This window comes from Antedon bifida, chromosome 8 (assembly GCF_963402885.1).
Source record: "Antedon bifida chromosome 8, ecAntBifi1.1, whole genome shotgun sequence".
Lineage (NCBI taxonomy): Eukaryota > Metazoa > Echinodermata > Crinoidea > Comatulida > Antedonidae > Antedon > Antedon bifida.
In genome coordinates this window covers 13,431,218-13,453,298 of record NC_136233.1, presented here as the reverse complement: position 1 = coordinate 13,453,298, position 22,081 = coordinate 13,431,218, and the positions used below count along the sequence as shown (strand labels likewise).

General features: G+C 36.6%; 2 protein-coding genes and 1 long non-coding RNA gene across 8 annotated transcripts in view; 1 reads left to right on the top strand and 2 right to left on the bottom strand.

Annotated features, from left to right (window-relative positions):
- Nucleotides 1-303: 303 nt before the first annotated feature.
- LOC144849949 (NADH dehydrogenase [ubiquinone] flavoprotein 2, mitochondrial-like) lies at nucleotides 304-9,871 on the bottom strand. The gene is made up of 7 exons (XM_078707088.1): nucleotides 9,664-9,871; nucleotides 9,264-9,320; nucleotides 6,675-6,737; nucleotides 6,107-6,294; nucleotides 5,563-5,660; nucleotides 2,953-3,139; nucleotides 304-795 (listed from the first exon to the last, which is right to left on the bottom strand). Exons 1-7 carry the CDS (start codon nucleotides 9,712-9,714, stop codon nucleotides 702-704), a joined length of 738 nt encoding a protein of 245 aa, XP_078563214.1. The 5' UTR covers nucleotides 9,715-9,871; the 3' UTR covers nucleotides 304-701.
- A 55-nt stretch (nucleotides 9,872-9,926) lies between these two features.
- LOC144849944 (uncharacterized) lies at nucleotides 9,927-15,660 on the top strand. Of its 2 annotated transcripts, none has more exons than XM_078707080.1 (6): nucleotides 9,927-9,968; nucleotides 10,386-10,616; nucleotides 11,689-11,813; nucleotides 12,643-12,808; nucleotides 13,360-13,888; nucleotides 14,384-15,660. In XM_078707080.1, the coding sequence occupies exons 2-6, from the start codon at nucleotides 10,415-10,417 to the stop codon at nucleotides 14,694-14,696; spliced, it is 1,335 nt and encodes a 444-aa protein (XP_078563206.1). In that variant the 5' UTR covers nucleotides 9,927-9,968; nucleotides 10,386-10,414; the 3' UTR covers nucleotides 14,697-15,660. The 2 variants fall into 2 exon arrangements, with proteins under 2 accessions (XP_078563206.1, XP_078563205.1); XM_078707079.1 differs by having other exon boundaries at nucleotides 9,934-9,968; nucleotides 14,381-15,657.
- The window catches only part of LOC144849952 (uncharacterized), a 158,146-nt gene continuing 146,860 nt past the window's right edge, over nucleotides 10,796-22,081 (bottom strand). For 4 of the 5 annotated variants that reach the window (XR_013614020.1, XR_013614025.1, XR_013614026.1 and 1 more), the window contains one exon: nucleotides 10,796-10,907. This is a non-coding gene — a long non-coding RNA (uncharacterized LOC144849952). Of the gene's footprint in view, nucleotides 10,908-19,188; nucleotides 19,739-22,081 lie in introns of those variants that run through there. The other variant, XR_013614022.1, reaches the window with a different exon arrangement.

The following is a 22,081-nucleotide window of genomic DNA, read 5'->3' as shown; positions in this document are numbered from 1 at the left end:
CTACGTTCTAGACGGCGATTTGACTTACTTTAAAAAAAATATTTGGCACACATGACGTTTCATACGAATAATACTTTCAGATTTCCAGACTAAAATTGACACGACTGGTGGAGCATAGCACGTAGAAGTATTTATCGTCTACGTTCTAGGCGTCGATTTGACTTAATAAATGGTAAAAAAATATTAGGCACACATGGCGTTTCATACGTATAATATTTTCAGATTTCGAGACTAAATTTGCTGGTGGACAACAACATTAAAAAATACAATAACTAATATGATATGGAAAAAAAACAAAAAAACTTTGAACTGAAGTAAAGTTTATTAAATTATCATTCATGCAAATCCACAGACAACCCTGAAATATCTCTATCTGGCGATCTTTTTTTAAGGTTTAGAGAAAGTAATAGGAGCCAGCAAATATTCTGTTTTAGTATTCTGTATTCACAATCCTGACAATAGATTAACTTTTGTAGGCTTTACTATACAAATTGACTAATACCTTTTTCACATTTTCCTATCAAAAATCTGAAGTTTACACACACCTTACAAAACGCTGGTGTTGACATCCCAGTGTGTGGAAACTCCAAGGCGATGTGAAACAGCATTTGTAGTGATCATTATAATAAAGTAAAGAATTAAGAATTAGTTTAATATAATTTTAGACTATCAATTTATTAAACATTTTAAATACAAGCACGTCATAGGTCATCTCGGACACCAAATCCTGGTCCTTTAGGTGGTTCTGTTAATGACGTCAGGCCTGTAATTGGTTCACATGCAAAACGGCTACTCCTAGAAGGAAAAATATACAAAATTTGTAATAAAACTTTGTCTTTAGAAAACTGAACTGAAAAGTAGATTATGCAAAATTAGTAGACTTTAGTAGAGCTTGTTTGTAAGTTTGTACTTAGGACACATGTTGTTGCATTTGTCAGTCGTAACTTGTGTGTACATATTTGCACTTTACAATAGTGCTAAACAATATGTTGAACTGTTGTAAATTAGTTCTACCATTGCATAACACCAACATCTAAACATATTGTTTAAAAGATGGTACAAGTCTAAAGAAGACTTTTATTTTAATGGAGACATTTTAATGACAACAAATAAAGTTTTAACTAAAAGAAGGGCTTGTTAGCAATCTAAATATTCCACATGGGATACATATCTGACACTGTATACAAAGTTTACATATGATATACTGGAAAGGTAATGTGAAGATACAGTTGTGGACACAACAGCTGTATATGCCTACCCCATTGGTAACTTTTAAGTGTGAAAGTGCATTAGCTCCATAAACCTATCAGTGATATCAGATATCAAAATGGTTTTCATTCTATACTGTTTTGAGATATAAATTATGTAATTGAACACTGAAATTAATAAACAATAGGCAATCTTCTTTGTTTTTTCTTTTTTCCCCAGAGCAACTAACCTAAACAAACCTAAGTTTTTTTTTCACATTTTGTATTTTCATTTGTCTAAAAGCTGAAGTAGTAATTAAATTATGCATTATTAATATTTCTTCACAATTAATTTGACACATTGTATCAGATTGAACGTTTTATGAGTATAAACAGGGGCTTAGTTCATGTTCTATTTTTGCAAAAATCTGGTGAAACATTTTTGAACAAGATACAAAACAAAGTAACTAATCTAGAACTGGAAATGAAATGTATTGTAGTTTTAGAAAGATGTAAAGTAACAGAACAGATATGTAAGTATGTAAGCTCTGTCTACAAACTTTATGGGACAAAAAAAATGTGATGTGCCCATATATGGACATGATGATTTCATCTCACTACCATATTTGGGCATATCACTACTATACTTGGGTAAATCACTTTTTTTGTACATTTTATGTTAACCTCCGAGTACAACTGATATAGTGTCTCAGTATTGTTGATGTTGCAGTAACTAGATAGAACTAGTTTACAGTGTCTTTAGTTAAATGTAATAAGTTGAATTAAGTTAAATTAAGTTCACAGAAGTAGAACGTCTTCCGATTGCAAGAGCGGTTCAGTTGCCTTCAATCGTCAGGCTCCAGGGACCTATTAATCAGTGGTCAATTACGGGCAACTAATTGTGTTGAAAATGGCTCTCAAAGGCAACATAAACCTCTTAATATAGTGTTGTTTAACTTCTTTATAGTTCTCTTTTGTTTTACAATGAGATGTACAATTTTCTTACAACATTAGAGAGTTTAATACAAAGACAGTAGGATAATGACAATTGTGTGGACATGCATGACGTTCGACAGTTTAAAATTCAAGTGGAGTGGAGTTGTGGCTTGGTGGTTATGATGCTTGGCTACCACTCCAAGGGTCCTGGGTTCAAGACCAGTCACATGTCAGGATTTTTTCAAAGGACAAAATGACAACTCCACTCCCAAAGACTTGTAATAAGACTTTGTTTATGTAGAGCATCTTGTGTATATGTTTGTCTTGTGAACCTCTGAGGGCCCTAATGATCAGCAATTGCTGGATGGATCACCCTCATTAAATATGGTAAAAAAAAAAAGAGGAAGACTATAAAACAGCACTCACAATAATGGGCGTATGATACAAGACGATAGGTATGAAAACAATTCTACAATTGGCGACAGGCATCCTATAATTGGAGATTTTTCACTTTTGGATGTAGTTTAAATCAAATTTAACAAATAAAATCAATTAATTTTTTGTAAAATCATTGTTTTATCATTTTCCAACAGCTAAAAGAACTATGCACAATGCTAATTGTGGGTGGGGGTCTAATTGCAAATAGGTCATCTGCCTCATGGGGTCCTCTTCACTAAAGTACGACATCTCCTTTGGGAACCAGGAGTAATATATACACTACAGTCAACCCCTATTCAGGGACACCTTGTTGGGTCCTGAAAGTGTCCCCTTAATAATGGTTCTACTGTATTAAAATGGTATAAACTACAGTAAATGTTGTATACCATACCTTGGGCCTGGTTTAGGAACTCTGCCTGCCTTCAGATCATCTAAAATTTCATTGACGTCAGATACTTTCAAATCTTCATAGTAATTGTCATTAATCTGTATCATAGGGGCATTGACACAAGCACCGAGACACTCAACCTCCGTCAAAGTAAACATATTATCTTTTGTTGTTTCTCCACATTTAATTTCTGAAAGTAAACAAACAGCACTATTAAAATTCACACATGACAACTCTTTTGTTGTTTCTCTACATTTAATTTCCAAAATTAAACAAACAGCACTATTAAAATGCATACATTACAGCTTTAGTATACACTGCTTGTCTATGTCAATTGACTTTATGGAGCAATACGCAACGCACTGTCTAAATCAATTAATAGGAAGAATTCAATTTTCAACAACAACCTATTGTAGGATTAGGTTTTAGTTAGAAGTTGCGACATGATTTTTTCTCTATTCATCAACACAGGTTTCCAAATGACGACCGACAACACATGTATAGGTCAAAGGTCATCCATTATCAATAAAAACGAAAGCTCCCTTTTAATTATAATGAATATAAAGTATCATTATGATTTAAACATGGCAGCAATCTCAGAGTGCCAGGTATGGATAACATAGGTAAAACATCAAAATTATTCCCTGAAAGGATTTCCATACTTGTGTATAGTGTCATTATAATAACTAGATGGTCGTGCCCAAAGATGGTTCTCGAATACACAGTAATTTCAGCGTAAAAAAAACTGGCAATTTCAAATGTACGTACCGCAGGACTATAGGCCTAATACATTGTTGTTTACAGAAATGTATAAATAGACACAATGATTTATGTAGTCAACTAAAATTAGCACCCTTGGAATTACTTCCAAAAGAGAAACTTGTCACAAAATGAGTCCAAATTTTTGATTTGGACTCATTTAAGCAAACCCAATTTGTGTTTTGTATGTAACATTAGGGTTAAAGGACGGGGAAGAGGATGAGTACAAAGAGGAACAATTTTTAAATATATTCTTTATCCACTCAGTAACGAAGTATTTTTTTCATGTTTTATAGGCCTATAAATAATATACCACTAAATACAGTAAAACATTTGCGATTTAATATTTTGTTAAATACTTTGTTGAAACTGTCACCGTCATAGTCGATTAAAATAGTAAACTACATGTAACGATACACCACTACAACGTTTATATTTTTTGTAATTATAATCAATACAAACGTTGAGAAGTAACTGTCAGTAATAAAGTTTATTTGTATATTATGTGTTTATAATTTAACAATAGGGCCTACCCACACTCACTGTGTAATAAATTTTATTTTATTTTACTTTAAATGGCGACAAAAGTGGTTAATACGTATTACAACATTGTCAAAGAATTGCAATACTATATCTAAAAGTTTTAAGTTTATCCCCCAAAGGCCCATAAATTTATTTGTTAAACCAAATAATACTGAGAGATTGGAATTTTCCATTCATCGAAAATTAATACATTTGTATAAACGTATATTAAATCTATCAACATTATGATGCTGTATTCGAGTTGTTCAACCATTTTTCAAAAACAATTATTGTAGAAGGAGATAGGTAAATGCGAAGCATCCTCATATTATTGTGTGCGGGTATTTTTCAAGATGGACATCCATCAGACAATGTTATACCACTATCGAAAAATACCCCTATTTGGGGCAAATCGTTGAACCCATTTCACTTGCATACTATAAAATACAATCTAGTTTCTCTACTAAAAATAGTTACAATACAGTTAAAAGGATGATAGTTATAAAATACAGTCAAACAAAAACACTTTTAAAACATAAGTTGTGGGTGGGAAATCAAGAAGGTATATTCAAGAGAAGCGATCAAAAGCTCTAGAGGAAATTGAATGATTTATCGTAATCAAAAAAGTATTGACGAAAAAAAAAAACCTGTTGTTAATGCTAACACGGACATGCACATCATAAACAATATTAAAAGTTTTGAAAACATAATCTATGTCTGAAGTTTATTTAAAATCTAATTAAAATGGAATCCTCTTTGGGACTTTGGTTCCAATTACAATCTTGCTTGACAAATACATGATAAATTGATGCTAGCCATTCTTATCATTAAGAATGTAAATATTGAATAGAAGGAGGCATGTTGTCTTCTTCACCTTCTATGTCATACTACCAAGGGAAATTGCTCAAGAAAAACAAACGTATATAATAATTATGAAATATTATTAATATTTAGCTATTGTTTAGTGAATGGCCGAGAGGTTGAGACAGAGATGCTACATAACTTATAGCTACTGTAGTGTCTTGGGGCCGTGGTCAACTCGCTCTATGGTTCTGTTTGTAGAAAAGTCTTCACGGATAACACTATACAAAAACCAGTCTATTGTTTGCCCTTCTAAAATAAAAATAACCTAGAATAATTTGATTAGAAATACATTTTTTGTGAAACGTTTCATGAACTCTCACCGACGTTTCGTGAACTCTCAGTTCACATTCTCAAGTGTTGTTCCATTGAGGAAACGGCGACTACAGTATTTACTGAAAACAGCCATCTATAGTAGTTTGAATGTTATTGCACTCTACTATTTCAAAATGATTCGGAAGCATTACTTACTTAAATTGTCTTGAATTGCTTTTAAGATGTCCCTGGCATCACACAGCATACAGGGTGTTGTGGTACACACCTGGACATGGTACTTGCCAATTGGATCTCTGGAAAAGTATATGTATAATATAATCGGGCGGTTTAGAATTTGTTCTGTGCCTATGGTGTTTATATAAAAGTATCTCTCTCTTCACTGGAAGATGAGGGCGTATCAATTTGATCTCTTGTGTGAGTGCGTACAATTATAAGAATAGTGTTGTTCTCCGTACCACGCCGAGAGTTGCTAGCTTAGTGGTCTAATGGTTAGGACATCTGCATATCAAGCAGAAGGTTCCGGTTTGAATCTTGGTTGGGGCGACTTTATCTCATTCTTATCGTTTCAAAGTATTAATACATTTTCATGTTTGATTAAAAAAAATGGCCGGGGTAAATAATACTGTATGTTCTAATAGAGGTTTCACAACATTAGGCATTTTATAAATCCAGATATTATTATTATTATTATCCGCACAAGTATTTAGTGATTCATCATGAGATGAAAACATTGCTTTACCTATTAAACATTGTATAGAACGTAGCCACTTCGTATACTCTCATTTTTGGCATTCCTAGTATCTCTGCCACCTTGTGCATTGCTGAGATCGGCAGCCATCCATGCTGCCTCTGAGCTATGTCCAATGCTGGTATCACCGCTGCTGCCTTGTGCCCTTCAGGATAGTTAACCATGATATCTTGAATACGCTTTGTTAAAAACAAAAATACAAATATGTTATCCCATGTGCGTGAACTAAAGGAAATAAACACAGTAATAAACAATCTTATATAATGCTGCCATTTACAGGTATGTCATTGTCTGGATTAAGAATAAGTCCAGTTCTGTTGTGAACCGTAAAAAGCTCTGACGCCATGCAATGGGATCACATGACACTTTTTCAATAGGCTTTTTTTATTACAGTAAATGCAGTCTATTATATTGCCATATTACAGTAAGCGACTGTATCTCCAGCAACAGAGGTTTTTACAAGAATATCATAGTACTAATTTAGGTACGTTCGTTACCCAGTGTAGATGTGTAAATTACTAGTCTTGGATAGATGGAATAAATCAAAAACACTACTAACCTTCATATTTTCACTAGTAAACTCAAACTTCATATCTGGATTGTTTTCAGGGCTATCTCGATGCTAAAAAGATACAAAGTTAAAAAAAAAATTTATACCCAGTGAAACATGAATGCGAGTACAAAATATTTAACACAGCATCGACACTGGAGATGCCGCACCAATCAGGCAACGGCTCCGCCATACTCCTCTGCGCTTCGCAGGGGAAGAAGAGAAAGAGATAAAGAAGATGTTGGAGGCTGGAGGGGTTATTCAACCATCCATGTCCGAATGGGCATCACCTCCTGTGTTGGTACGGAAGCGCGATGGTTCTGTGCGCTTTTGCATTGACTATTGTGGTCTCAACAACATCACTACTAAAGATGCTTATCCATTCGTGACGGTATGAACAGGGAGATACAGAGGTATGTACAGACTTGCAACATTTGTAATAGAAGCAAGAAGGCCAATCGCCAAGGTCGACACCGGTTGACTGAATTCCAGTGGCCGGCATTCCGATGAAACGTGTACATATCGATTTCCTCGGCCTGTTACCAAAAACTGAACGGGGACACATCCACACTCTGATGGTGGTCGATCAATTCACAAAATGGGTTGAAATCAGCCCACTCCCGTCTCAAGTTGCGGAGGTAACCGCTAGAGCCCTAGTAGGAGACTTTTTCCCTAGATTCGGTGTAACTTTTCAGTTACACTCAGGCCAGGGAAGGAATTTTGAAGTGAATTGTTTGCCTCTTTATGTAAAGTCTTGCAGATCCACAGACGAGCTACCGACAGACGGGTAATGGTCAAGTAGAGCGGTTTAATCGCACACTAATGGATGCTGTAAGATGCTTCATGGGGAAGAGACAGCGAGACTGGGACGGAGCTTATTCTTGTTTGTTGCATGTGCAGCTGAGGAATAAGCTGGTTGTTCTAAATCATGACAAGCTGAAGCCCTGTCAGGATCGACAGCTTCCTAAATGGCTAATTGATTTTAATTTACCTTCTTTTTCTTCATCTACAGATGATAGTCTGTCGCCAGCCCTGGGCCGGCTCGTTTATGATGACTATGACTATGACTATGACTATGGTGACTATTGTGATGTGTGGTATCACAGGGCATAAGTTAACATTGCATCTGAGGCCTTGGACATCGATCTGTATTGATGTGCGGACTGCAAGTCCTCAGTTAGCAATTAAGTACTCACGTTTATCTTCTCTTCTTCCTCAGATATGGATCAGCTACCATTTTTTAACCTCAGCGCAACAGATGTGTCTGAGATGAAGGAAGAGGTGCTCCTGGCCAGTCTGAAGGAGTCCGTAGTGGCTGGGGCGAATGGAGGGGCTTGCCCAGTGGCGGTGCCATTGGTTGGTGTTTGACGCCTGTTTCCATCTCAACCGGTTGCAGAGAGATCTGCAACTATCTCAACGTGCGGACCTTTGGGACATAGAGCGAGTGGTGCGGTTGAGAGGTGGACTTCAGCCTGTGGAGGTGGTAGGTGGGATTGCCCTGTTTGGCGATCCGACCACGTACCCCACCGAGTGAGAGATCTGCGAGTTGAAGAGGCATGGATTGGTTGTGCGGTGGGCTTGGGAGTGGCTTCTGGCTACTCGCCGACGACTGTCCAATTCGATAGGCTGCTGGCCTTAGCCCGATCTCGAGAGGTTCGAGTAATTCGGAATGTGGGATTGGATCATTTGGCACCACCCATGGACTGGCCAAGGCAGGACCAACTTCTGAAGAGGGTGTTGGGTTGTTGTTTGGATGGCCGCCACCATCGCCTTCTTACCTTGGAAATCACTGGAATACAAGGCGACGCCACTGGGGAGGAGTGTCATTATCGCGCCTTAGACATTTTACGTCTAAGCTGTGTGTCGAGGGAACAGCGGCTGCTCCTGGAAGGCGTAGCAAAAGCATACCTGTGACATTTCCCCAGAACATACTTCAGTGTAACAAGACGAGTGACGGACTTCACTGCCGACCAAGGCAGGGGCCTGCGTTTCATCGCCACCAATAAAGATGTGGTAAAGTATTGTGGTCGTCGGGCTAAGGAGGAGCCAGTTGTGGACCAGACTTCGACCGCAAAGCAGTAGAGGAAAGCAGCCACCACTGGCACAAAACACGGAGAGCGACCGACCAAGCGCGATGCCCCGGCACCAAAGGTTGGAAAATCAGTGGCTGTGCCATTGGTTGTGCAGGGGACATTGGCCTTGTTTGGTTCGGTGCCCAACGTGTTTGACGCTTGTTTCCATCTCGACCGGTTGCAGAGAGATCTGCAACTATCTCGACGTGCGGATCTTTGGGACGTAGAGCGAGTGGTGCGGTTGAGAGGTGGACTTCAGCCTGTGGAAGTGGTAGGTGGGATTGCCCTGTTTGGTGATCCGACCACGTACCCCACCGAGCGCGAGATCTGCGAGTTGAAGAAGCATGGCTGTGCGGTGGGCTTGGCAGTGGCTTCTGGCTGCTCGCCGACAACGGTCCAATTCCATAGGCTTCTGGCCTATTATTGGGAATAAGGTAAGCCTAGTTGCTTTAATTATCAGGCCATTACAGTGTTAACTAAAAATCACAACAGTTATTTGGTTTGCACAACCTGTGGTAACACTTACAACAAACAAATGATCTGATGCCACTGGAGCTGATCTGTGCATAAACTTTACATGGTTCTGTAAAATATAACATTAAAAAGAATATCAAACTATTTAAGGAATATGTATGGAAAATTGAAAATCATAATAATAATAATAATAATAATAACTAGGCCTAGCCTAGTAGGGCCTATCTTATTCTTGCTCTCGCTCTCTCCTCCATGCTAGATAGATTAAATTCGTACTGTAGGAGGCCTAGGTCTACAGTAGTAGTAGTATTAAAGTATAGTAGCTACAATAGTAGCTAGTAACTACAACTTCTAGGCCTAGCCTAGCAGCAAAAGGCCTCATCAGACAGCCTAGGCTAGTAGGCTACTAGGCTAGTTCTAGCTAGAAGAGTGATAATTAATTTTCAACATACCATACTAGGCTTTGCAACCCTCATTAAAGTTCTACTAAATGACGACAACATCTCAATGTATTTTGATGAATAAATTAAAGGTTTAAAATGTAGCTAGGCCTAGCTACTGGCCTAACCGAATCAAAATCTTGTACGGGAAAAACTGCTCTACAAGTCCCACTTTCGCTGCTGGTTTTCCAGGCACTGTTTTTACCACCACAAATGTAATCTGTTTTAACTTTTAACTATAGAGGGCTAAGTAGAGGGCGCACACACATTTGTTGCTACAACAAGTTTTTTTTAACAACAATGTTCAGTTTATAAAAGTAAGTTAGGCCTATATTAATATAAACCTAAAACTACTTCATTTAAATAGATAATAAGGTTAGTTATTAGCGCCAGTAGGGCCTAGCTAGTAGTAATAGTCTAGTAGGTAGGCCTAGGTAGCCTTTTAGGCCTAGCCTAGCTCCTCTAGATAACTAGGCCTACACAATGTGTGCTAACACTGATGTGGCTAGGCTGCCAATTCGGCCTAGCTAGGCCTACTACAAGCTAGGCCTAGTTTCTAGCTAGCTAGACAGTAAGTAGGTAGTTAGTAAGTAAAGTAAGTACTTGGTGTGTCTAGCCTAGGCTGATTTATATTATATAGGCCTATCCTATATATATTTATATATTGGTTCAATTATTTTGTAAATTTTAAAAATTCCTGTTTTTACTACTATAATATATTAAATATTTTACAGGATGGTGTAGGTTGATTACAAAAATCAAAATGTCAAACAGGAGGCAGGCAAAGAGCCTGGCAACCTCTCCAAAAGGAAGGTTCTTTGAGTTGCAGCTTAAGTTTTTTACTGGTGAAAGTTTTGTAATAAAAGATGTATACAATGATATGAAAATTAAAGACCTGAAATCACTGATGGAGTTTGTGTCTGGTGTGCCAAGCTATCTACAGAGACCTTCTTACTTAGACAATGGTAAGACTTGGTGTAAATATATATATATTCATCATACTATCTATTGTTGCCCAATGCCATGGGTCCATGACGAAGTGCCTAATCTGAATTTTCTCAGTTAAGCTTGAGGAAGAATAATCACAGTAACCATTTTTAGCACTATATCCACTTTACAATACACCAAATTGGAATAACCTACCCAAAAGTCCATTGTTAATATGCCAAGCAGCAACCAATCAAACCCTAATCTACTGTACCAAGTCAATCACAGCTGCTGCCTCAAACTTGATACAGATTCTACCATTTTGCTTACTGTAAGAGACAAGAAAACAGTACAAGACGTATAGTACAAATTATTGTGAATCTTTTAATGTTAAATTTAAAATTTATATTCTTCATAAGTTCCACAATAAACAAATTGATATTATGAAACTAGGAGGCCTACTAGTACTGTACTAAAAGGCCTACTTTAAATAAGACTGTGTGAAGTGGCTGTGCAGGGGTAACCCACTTACTCCTCTCAAACAATGTACAAGGTTCTTTTTTTAATTTGTCATTTATACTGGGTAACCTCTTCAGTCTAAGACTGGTCTCCCAGAGGGCTAAGTTATGATCAGTGGCTGTGTGTGTACTACATAGTACACAAGGGTCACACCCTACAGTACTCGTCTCGAAAAATGTACTAGGTTCTTTAATGTGCACATGAGGTAGATGTGTACACTGGACCTATGGTTTATAGTCCTTTTCCGAGAAGACTTGTTCTACCATCAGAACCATGGAGCGAACCTCAAACTCTTGGCGATGTTATTATGGTTCAACTATCTTAACTCGCTCACTTTAACTACGGTTTATAGTCCTTAACAGAGAAGACTACAAAAAAGCAGGTCAGATATTAAATTCTAATCTGAAATCATGTCTTCTTATTTACCACCACTACAAATAACATTTCAATGCTTGGTTCCAACGCAACTAATCTGGTCAAGTGAAATTTAAAATGATCTATTGTTTTGTTCTAGTTTTGAACCAAGCGTTATATTATTTGGGTGGTGTTTGAAATACTGTATTGATGTTTTGGCAACTTTGTTATTTGCAGCGGACCTGATGGATGACAGCAATGTGAGGCATCATGACATAGTGGCAGGTGGCACTATCACTTTAGATGTTTGGAACACCTGGAAAACACTGATCAGTGCAGCTGCTGAGGGAAACATTGAACAGGTGTGTATATACTTTTCAACATACCGTACTAGGCTTTGCAACCCTCATTAAAGTTCTACTAAATGACGACAACATCTTAATGTATTATGATGAATAAATTAAAGGTTTAAAATGTAGCTAGGCCTAGCTGGCCTAACCGAATCAAAATCTTGTACGGGAAAAACTGCTCTGCACGTCCCACTTTTGCTGCTGGTTTTCCAGGCTAGGGCACCGCAAATATAAATGTAATTGGTAGGTGGCATGGTTGTTTAGACCACTGAATCAAGCCACTGACATATTATATATATACATTTTTGTTGTATGGTGGCGTTTCAAAGTATTTTATACCCTTTTCACACCTGCAAAATGTAACAACTAAACTTGTAAACTGGTCTGCATAATGTAAAGACAACAAATCTCCCGAGATTTCACAGCGGTCCACCGACACCAACAAGAGGCCTGTTTTTTTTATCTAAATGCCGTGGTATTAAACTGACCAATCATAGTAATCAAAAAGCATGCAACTATGCTTTGTTCTGAGATTACTCACTGTTCATGTTTGCGTGTATAAAAACGTGTAATAAATCGGGAGATCAAACCTGGTTACAAATGTGAAAATGGTATTAGAACTTTGAAAAATATGATCCTTGATATTTGTAAACTTTCTAAAACCTGTACATACTGTCAACTTGAACAAGAGAAACCTATCCCTACACAACCCACAGCAACTATCATTATTCTTTCTCTGTAAACTAATTAAGTTTTTAAATGCATATTATTTTAACTTTTTCCAGACCTACTGCTAACTGCACTATTTTAAATTTAATTTTTTGTAATACACATTTTTCAGCTAATGAAACTGGGTGTTACTTCAGACCAAGAATTCATCACACCAAGTTCAAAACGTATGAATGAGAAAGCAAGGAAAAGATGGGTAGCGGAACGAGCATTCGTTGCTTTGTGTATTGCATCACACAGAGGTCATGTCAGCTTAGTGCAAAAACTAATTGATGGAGGTAGACAAATCACTCACTGTGGTTAAAGAAAATTATTTTATAATAAACATTAATATAGTAATAGTAATACAACCATCTCAAAGCGCAGTGGAGTACATGATACACCTACAACAACTTGGATTCTATATCTTCTGGGTTCTCTATGTTTAGCAGCCACCAAATGGTGCTTTTTCCACAATGACAGGCGATGATATAGAATAGTACACTATGGCCACTCCTACTATTCTGAAAGATATGCTGGGTTCTAGCACATTAGTCAGACGTTCACACTGGATGTCCGGTTTTAAATCCCTATCTGTGAAGACTTGTATCAAGAACTATGGTCGAGGAGAGCCTTCAACCTGTGCTGATTTTATGGCTATATTTGCAGCGTCCCCTGCCTTGGCACTGCCTGGCCACTCGACCCTGGTTGTAGGTGACCAATGGTATATGAATAAAATCTAACCAAAGATTGAACCAACATCAAATGCTATACCATTCTTTTAACGCCCCAGTCCTATGGTTAACTTTAAACGACTAGTTTGTAATACCTTGACTTGTAACTTTTTCAGGTGCAGATGTCCATGCCAAGACTCCTCTTGGAAGGACAGCTCTTCACATTGCTGCTGCACAGGGAAAGAACAGCGCAGTAGAGGTTTTACTACACAATGGTGCCAAGATTGATTCACCAGACAATGATGATAAAAACCCTCTAGTTATTGCTGGAATCTGGGGACATAAATCTTGTGAGCGGCAGATATTCTTGTATCAATGGCAGCAAAGAGCTGCCATGCAGAAAGCAGTTCATTCTGATCCTGGAAGGATGGCTCACCAGATGTATGATTCTAAACTACAAACTTGGATGAAAGGAGATCATAAAAAACTTTACATGGCTCAGATTCTACCACCTGGGGAATTCTCCGGGTCTGCTTTAAACGCTCCACGACGAGAACGACCAAACTCGTCCACAAACGAAAGGCTTGCAGAACCTACTGCAGATGATGGTTGGGATGAACTGGATTGGGAAGAAACACAATATATGACAGTGAACAAAGGTCAAGGAGATGGTAAAATTTCAACCAAACGCAACAGGTCTTCTAAGTAAGAATGAATCCTTCTTAGCCTAGTGTTTTCAACATTCTCTATACATTGTTTAAACATTTTGGAATCATCTGCTGTAAGAGTAGGGGATCGTCTCCTGGTGTGCTGATCTGGTAGGCGCTGCACTGCTGGCTGCCGTGGGTCCGTGGAGGGCCTAATCCGAATTTCCTCAGTTTCCAGTTAAGCTTGAGGACAAATATAAATACTTTTCATACCTAAAAAGTAAAGATTACAATATTTACCAAATACATATCATTCAAGACTACTATAAAGATTATCTGATAATTAGTGACCTTCAGAATACTTTCTTATTGTCCATTAAATAATTCTTGATCATGTTAATTTTTTACCTCAAAGTTATAAAAAAAAAACCACACAGTCACCATGATAAAACCAATATTAACAGAGACTGAAACTTGCGCCAGTACAGTAACTTTATACACATATTCGGTATGTTTCTTTAATTTTAATGTTCTTTTCATTCTTTTTCAGAAGACCAACTTTAACATCAAACCCAGGAGAAGCTGCTTTTGATAAATGGCTTGCAGGAAAAGAACGAAAAGAACATCTGGAAAATGAAAGGAGAAAACGAATCAGAGAAGCTCGGATAGAAAAAGAGGAAGACGAAAAAAGAGCTTTAACTGAGAAGGAAAAATCATATGAAACCTGGTTAAAAGAACAAAAGAGCAATAAAGGAAGGACTGGGAGAAGATATTCACCAGATCGAATATCTCCAGACATTAGCAAGTTTGACTTGTTGAGAATTCGAAAAGAAATGGGAATACTGAAGCCTTTACAAACAACGTGAGAAGAACAATTCTACTTATCGGACTAGCATGTGATAGGCATGGGTTCGAGGTTATCTGTACCATACTAATTGCATCCTTAGGCAAGATACTTTACTCTCATTGCCTCGTCCTTCGGATGGGATGTAAAGCCGTTGGTCCCGTGTACTTAAAAGTGCACGTTAAAGAACTTAGTACACTATTCAAAAAGAGTAGGGGATCGTCTCCCGGTGTGCTGATCTGGTAGGCGCTGCACTGCTGGCTGCCATGGGTCCGTGAAGGGCCTAATCCGAATTTCCTCAGTTTCCAGTTAAGCTTGAGGACATATATAAATACCTTTACCTTTTTTACTTTTACTTGCCGGTTAAATACTCCAGTGTTTGTTGGCCAATACGTAAAAGGGGGCAGAAGTTTAAATCAAAAGAGTGGAACAGTTAATGTTACTAGTTGTTACTTACATTTGTCTCTATCGTCCCAATGTATAAAATAAGTACAGGTTATAACAAGACACAACTTTGCGCTGATTACTAGCTGTATTATTATGGGAGTATGTTTCCATACGTGGTTGATCCAAACAAGGCCATATAGATGGCTGCAGTCGCGTGCTCAAATTTGAGTTAGTGTTTACCGACCGACCGACATAGTGAGCTGTAGAGTCGCGTGACTAAATATGACTGGGCTAATAATTTCCAGCACATTGAGAGCTTGCTTATAATTTGCTATATAAAGAATGAACAATTATTATTATTAAACTGGAGGAAAGTAAAGAAAGAATTTCCATTTATTATATCATTTGCATTAAATACATAGAACATTGTGTACAGCATACTCCCTAATACAATACAAAAACCATGACACATCATTCCCTAACTTTCAGTGCTCTAATGGCAGATGGGTAAAACTATTACGGAGTCTATTGGTATGAGAGGTGATGGACCGGAAGAGTCTGCCGCTCCTAAGAACATAGTTGGGTTGGGTTGATGAAGAGTTCAAACATTGTTGAGTTCATCACCTGCAGTAGAATCACTGTCTGGATTTCACTTTGATCAATAAAAGAAACCAGTTAACTTGCTTCCTGTCTATTTAAACTTAAAAGGCTCATTTCTTGTATGCCACATTGTCTGTTTCATTAGGTTTTCCAATTACTGTATTAAAGAATATTATTATTTTAAAATAGTTTATTTAGTTTTAAGCAACTCTTTTGATTCTTTAACTTGAATAATACCTCGGATAAACTTGATATCCTCGGGTAATGTAACATTGAGCACAAATGGCACCAACAAAATGTAACCACACTATAATATGGTATAATAACATGAACATTGTAAAGCTTGGTTCCCACTAGCGACGCAACCTACGCAAGGCTAGAAATTGCCCTACCAATTATTGTGTTTGCCCCAGCCTGCGTGAAATCAAACCTGTGATGTTTGCATCAATGTTGCGCCGTCGCTTTGCGTCAATACGTCGCTGCGTTGCGTTTTAGTGGGAAATACGCTTACGCTCGGTAAGGACGTAGACGCACCGCAAGCAAGTTGACCAGTTCGAATAATCTATCACTTGTGATTGGTCAAATCCCTTACGTTGCTTACGTAATGTTGCATCTCTAGTGGGAACCACGCATTAAAAACCATGACGTAGGCCATATTATGTTTGTGGTATATTTAAGCTTGGTTTCACTAGAGACGCAAGGACGTAGACGCAAGCAAGTTGACCAATCACAAACGACTGTTCGAATTTCAATTAAGTTCAACAAATAGAATAAATTATTCGAACATATAGACTTTTACTAACGATATTACTAATCCCAGGTAAATTTTGAGAATGAAAAGAACCAAACTAAGTACATCAGGGCCGTAGCCAGGATCTGTCGGACACTAAGTATTTGGGTCACTGCCCTGCGCGCCCCATCCGCTCCCCCCCCCCCCACCTCCCGAATTTTGTTAAATGACACCTCTAACTGGCCGGAAAAGACACTCTAATGCAGCATGCTACCCATGAGCAAAACGATCATACTTTTTTCCTCCTCCTCACACACGTGGACTATTTAAAGGACGATAACATTTTTAAAATTCATTTGCAACTCTTACAAATTTACAGACACGTATCGCTCGACGTACGCTCATACAGGGAAGAAGGTATGAGTTATTCACGAACGAGTTTACGAATTTTTCAATTTACGAATAACCTTTTGTACCGTGGGGCACGTATTTGGAGCATTTTCAGAGATGAGGGTGAGGTATTGGGTCGGGGATCGGGATTCGCAGTCGGTTAAGGGGGGTTCGCTGTAAACCGAACCATAACAACCCCCTGGGTAGGGGCCTGTACATCACTGAGATTCGAAGCCCTGATATTTACACCTCTTTTCCACTGTTCATTTTTTTTTCGCATCACGATAAGTACGTGGAAATATGAGTACATGCGCATAGACTGAAAACTCGATTATACAGTAATACGCTTACGTAATAGGCCTACGCGAGCTACTACTGGTATACTACTACTATTGGTTACCGGATTTATTTGATTACGTTCACATTAAAATTAACAATTGACATTTATAACAATAACGTCGATCTATTACACCCATATTAGAAAACAACCCGCGAACCCGTTGATTGAGCAAATCACTTACGTTGCGCTTGCGTTGCGTCAATGGGAACCACCAAGCTTTACGTTGCATCAGTGGGAACCAAGCTTTACGTTGCGCTTATTTTGCGTCAGTGGAGACCAAGCTGTACGTTGCGCTTGCGTTGCGTCAGTAGGACCCCAGCTTTACGTTGCGCTTACAACCCCATGCTTAGCAAAACGTCGGCGCGGCAAAATACATCGTTGGCCATCTGATCAAATATGAACATATCTTTGTTTTTAATGTTTTCCCGTACAATTGTAACTGTAAAATGTTCTGTAATTGTTGTGGTAGGGCCTGCTTAAAACGTACACGTTTATAGTAGTGGAGTCGAGTGTTCACGAAGGTGAGACTGGAGAGATGACTATATATTGTCAGGGTAAAGACGAATGTTTTTAGCATGTAGACCTACATTACATCCTGAAACGCGCAAAATACATTACATTTTTATTTTCATGTAAAACAGAATTACTTACGTAATAACATTACCGTATTCTCATTCTTTAGTGAGCTGATTTCGTTTCAATTCCGAATTCTGTTAAATTGAAATTTTGCGTTTAAAGAAACATTACACAAATAGAACAAGTCTGTTATTTTCTTATTAAAAACTATTATTATATATTGTATTGATGGATACGACGACCAGTTTGTAGAATTGATGTGATCTTTTGTAGAGGTTAATTGCTTCCGAGTATCGATGGGATTGTGTGTAATGGCTTACCGCGAGCTATCTTAATAATTAATGCTTTGTTTGATTTATATAAGCGTCATCATATCGTTCATTTCTACATAATTTGTTAATGATTAAACAATACGAGCACAAGCCAAAACTGTAGTATTTTTCAATAACGTACATGTCACGACATTTCGTTAATATCAATTTATGAGCCAAATGCTATTTTGTTCATTTTTACAAACATTTCCTATTTTTGTAGATTACAAACTTTTTGCACGCATTCCTTTCAACATTCAAGGTGGTTATTTTTTATCAGATATACTTGCTTTACACTGACGTGCGCTCAAATCGATATAATGTAAATGACTTTTAATTGATAAATAATTATAATAATTATGATTTTGCTATATAACGAACAGAACAGTCTTCTTTTAACTGCTTGATTTTCTCCTATTCCCTGTATTGATGATGTTTAAAAGCTGTTATTTACTAAAGAGTGGTTCCCACTAGAACGCAACGCAGCGACGTATTGACGCAAATTGATGTATTGCGTAATCACAATGGAAACCGACGAACCGAAATCGCAGGTTTGATTTCGCGCAGGCGGGGGAAAACATAATGATTGGAAGGGCATTTTCTTACGTTGCGTAGATTGCGTTACGTTGCGTCGCTAGTGAGAATTAATGAAATATCTGGATGATCCCGAATGAATTTAGCAAAATGATCGTATGCTTTTCATAATTTCTATTTACTAATTCCGTACCGTTGGATTCACCCTTGATGTAAACTGTTTCAAATTAAATGTTCATTATAGATATGTTTCTCCAATATATTAGATCATTTTTAGAACAATCATTAAATAAAATGGACTGGGTTTGGTCAGAGAGCCACTGCTTACCAAGTCATATGGTGACAGTGGACAATGGAATGGAGACATGAGGAACTTCAACTCTCCTCATCTCAGAGGGAGACTTTATTCTGTGTAGGCCGATAATAAGCGGCCTTAAAACATAACAATTTCTTTTTTTGTCTTATGTGGGTTCATCACTTTTATTTCCATCATAGGCCTATACATTTTCATATAAATACTGTATATTAGTTTATACACATTTGTTCTAACATTGTATTTTTGTTATGTGTTTTTACATACATGATTTTTGTTGTTGTAATCTTTTCTCTATTCATTATCATTATTTACCATAATTGTCTTATAATTTATATTTTTTTTCTCTTTTATGTTAACTCATAGCAATGTCTTAGTGTGCCAAATAAAATGTTCGTTTCTTGACATGACAGCACATACAATAACATTTGCTAATAACTTGATCGTATTTGGGTTTCTACACTTTAATAATGAGACAAAGTAGAACATATTTGAAATATAATTTGGAATGAAACGATTTCTTTCTTGATTATATCAGGGAAGAGTTAAATTACACCTGATTATATTATGGAGACATGTATATAATTGGGCAAAGCTCCGGTAAATTTATCAAAAGTGAATAAAATTATTCCATTGAATACCTAAATTTAAGATTCAATATTAACCACCATTTAAGCTGATTTTTTTTTGTTTTATTCCAAAATTGTTTATATCTACCAAGCTATCTTCTTTGTTTTCTACCCAATACTATCTCCACCCTCTATTCACCAGTATTGTGCCTCTTTTGTTTTATTTCTTTTATTCCTGTTGTCCACTCAGGCAGCGCTTGCCTGATATATCTATATATCTCTTTCCAAGTACATTCACTTGCACTGATGAAGGGCTAGTGTTTCCAAGAAAACAAAAGTAGACGTATTATTTTTTATATAGGTGCCTACAAAGTAAAATTGCTTATCAATTGATTGACCTTGCAGACCTTTAAGGTTAGAGCTCTATCCCTCCTTCCTCCACTCTTCAATTCTCTCACACCAATTAAATAAATCAAAATAGGTGATAATCTTGGATAATATCCGTCTATTTAGCGATTGCATCCTTCTAATAAATAACGTCGTATTTTGGACATTTTAATTTTACTAGCCTCATAGCGTATAACCATTTTGATCCATGGGTTATACCACCAGGCAATAAAAAATACTACTTAAGTATAAATATTAGTTAATGATGTTGGGTAAAGTATTAGTCATTGGGTTGGTTTGATTGAACTGAAAGAAGTTATTACTTTGATGTTTTCAATAAGATACTGTTATTGGACAGTATCCAATTACAATTATACTATAATAACTGCAACAGACCAACAGCAACAACAACAAAATAACAACAATAATAGTATAGTTAATATTTCCTAAAGTAAACAGTAGGTCTGTGTTGACAGAATTTAAAACTATATTGTCAACAAAAACATAAATAAAAAAGAATTAAACATTAAACGCATAGAAATGTTTTCATTCAACAACCAGGCCTATAACATCCTGCCTTTGATGAAATTATAATATTTTCATACGTCCAATCAAATGACGTCATGATTAATTAGTAAAAGCATGCAATATCGTGACGATACAACGATGTTATTGTTCTTTCTTTATTTTTTATTTGTATCAAAGACAGCATATATGGTTATCATATAGTTCTAGAATGAAAACAATTTAATTTCTTTCGTCATGTTTAAGAAAATTTATTTTATAGTATCGTCCTCTAGTGTGTAGCAGCCATCTGTCCACACTATCAAACGTTATGTGACAAAAAATGTGATGTGCCCATATATGGACATGGTGATGTCATATCACTACCATATTTGGGCATATCACTACCATATTTGGGCACATCATTTTTTGTTATCAAACTAGTCTGATAGTTTATGCCTGTTATATGTTGGGAGTTGACTCATCATTATCAGTCGGCAAGTAATCACCTCTGAAACAAAACAGTCTAGTAGCTATAGGCCTACGTTTTTCCCATTTAAAAAAATGTTTTATGACAGAGCCTTCATACTATCATTTCATAGTATTTTCCTTCATAAACATGTATAAATTCGAGACACGTAGACACGCCTAATTTTTGATGGACAAAATTAAATTACGGATAATGTACTATAATTAGAAATGGCGGCATCAACGATTTGCAAAGATGCATTAAAACAGATTTACACATCAAAGTGATTTACCGCTTATAGATTGATTTAAAAAATAATAAATTTAATGATTGCATCATGGAATATAGCGGTAACTGACACTACGTATATACAGTGAGTTTGATGGATAAAGCTTTATATCACACTATCAAACTATTTTGACAAAAAAGTGTGATGTGCCCAAATATGGTAGTGATATGACAAGCATGTCCATGGTCACATCACTGTCGTCACATACATTTGATAGTGTAGAGAGAGCTTAAGTGAAGAAATTATTATTGGGTTGTTGTAGACCTTATTTTTGTGACACAGCAATTTTAAATTTAAAAAGTGCGCGCGGAAGAAATACCCGTTTTAAAAACTCAATAAATATAATGTATTTATATTAATTTGTATGCATTTTGTAGGCCTGTAGTATAAATGAAATTACAAGATTTTTTTTTATTATTATGACATTTTGTTTATTTGTCAAACTTGGTAAGTCCTCTGTATCTGCCTCTAAAAGTTGTCTGTAGGTACTTTTGAATTCGGGAGTCACAAAGTGTAGTTCATAACCAATGAAATAATGTTACCCATCGTAAACTAATTACAAGTGTGTTTGATTGTAGAATTGTCCCTAGAAATCTGAGATTACAATACCAATCTCAGCCGGCAATATCGAACCAAGGCTACCTAAATTTGTATAGCTTATTCACATTAAATTTACATATTCATTACTCAGTAATAAATATGTAGGCCTAATATAACAATGTTTTTAACCGTAATATAATTTTTATTTTATGAATATCCATATAGCATTATAAATATATAAATACAGTAAGTCTGTATATAATATATATAAAAGAAATGAAACAGAGAGCAGAAAGAAATATATCGAGCACCCTCTATTGTATAAGTACACCGCATCGAGTTTAAATACATTTTACAAATATTATTTATTTCCATCAAACGTTTTAGTTTATTTAAAATAGAAAATTGTTATCAATTACAATTTTACAAGTGAGCCCCCTATCGAATAATTGATACACTTTTTAATTA

Excerpts from the sequence above, each read along its gene's own strand:
- LOC144849944 (XM_078707079.1), top strand. The coding sequence starts at position 10,415 with ATGTCAAACAGGAGGCAGGCAAAGAGCCTGGCAACCTCTCCAAAAGGA. Across the intron at positions 10,617-11,688 it reads ACCTTCTTACTTAGACAATG|CGGACCTGATGGATGACAGC; the intron begins GTAAGACTTGGT and ends TGTTATTTGCAG. Across the intron at positions 12,809-13,359 it reads GCAAAAACTAATTGATGGAG|GTGCAGATGTCCATGCCAAG; the intron begins GTAGACAAATCA and ends TAACTTTTTCAG.
- LOC144849949 (XM_078707088.1), bottom strand. The coding sequence starts at position 9,714 with ATGTTGTCGTCATTTAGTAGAACTTTAATGAGGGTTGCAAAGCCTAGT. Across the intron at positions 9,321-9,663 it reads GGGTTGCAAAGCCTAGTATG|AACCATGTAAAGTTTATGCA; the intron begins GTATGTTGAAAA and ends TATATTTTACAG. Across the intron at positions 6,738-9,263 it reads CATCAGATCATTTGTTTGTT|CATCGAGATAGCCCTGAAAA; the intron begins GTAAGTGTTACC and ends GTATCTTTTTAG.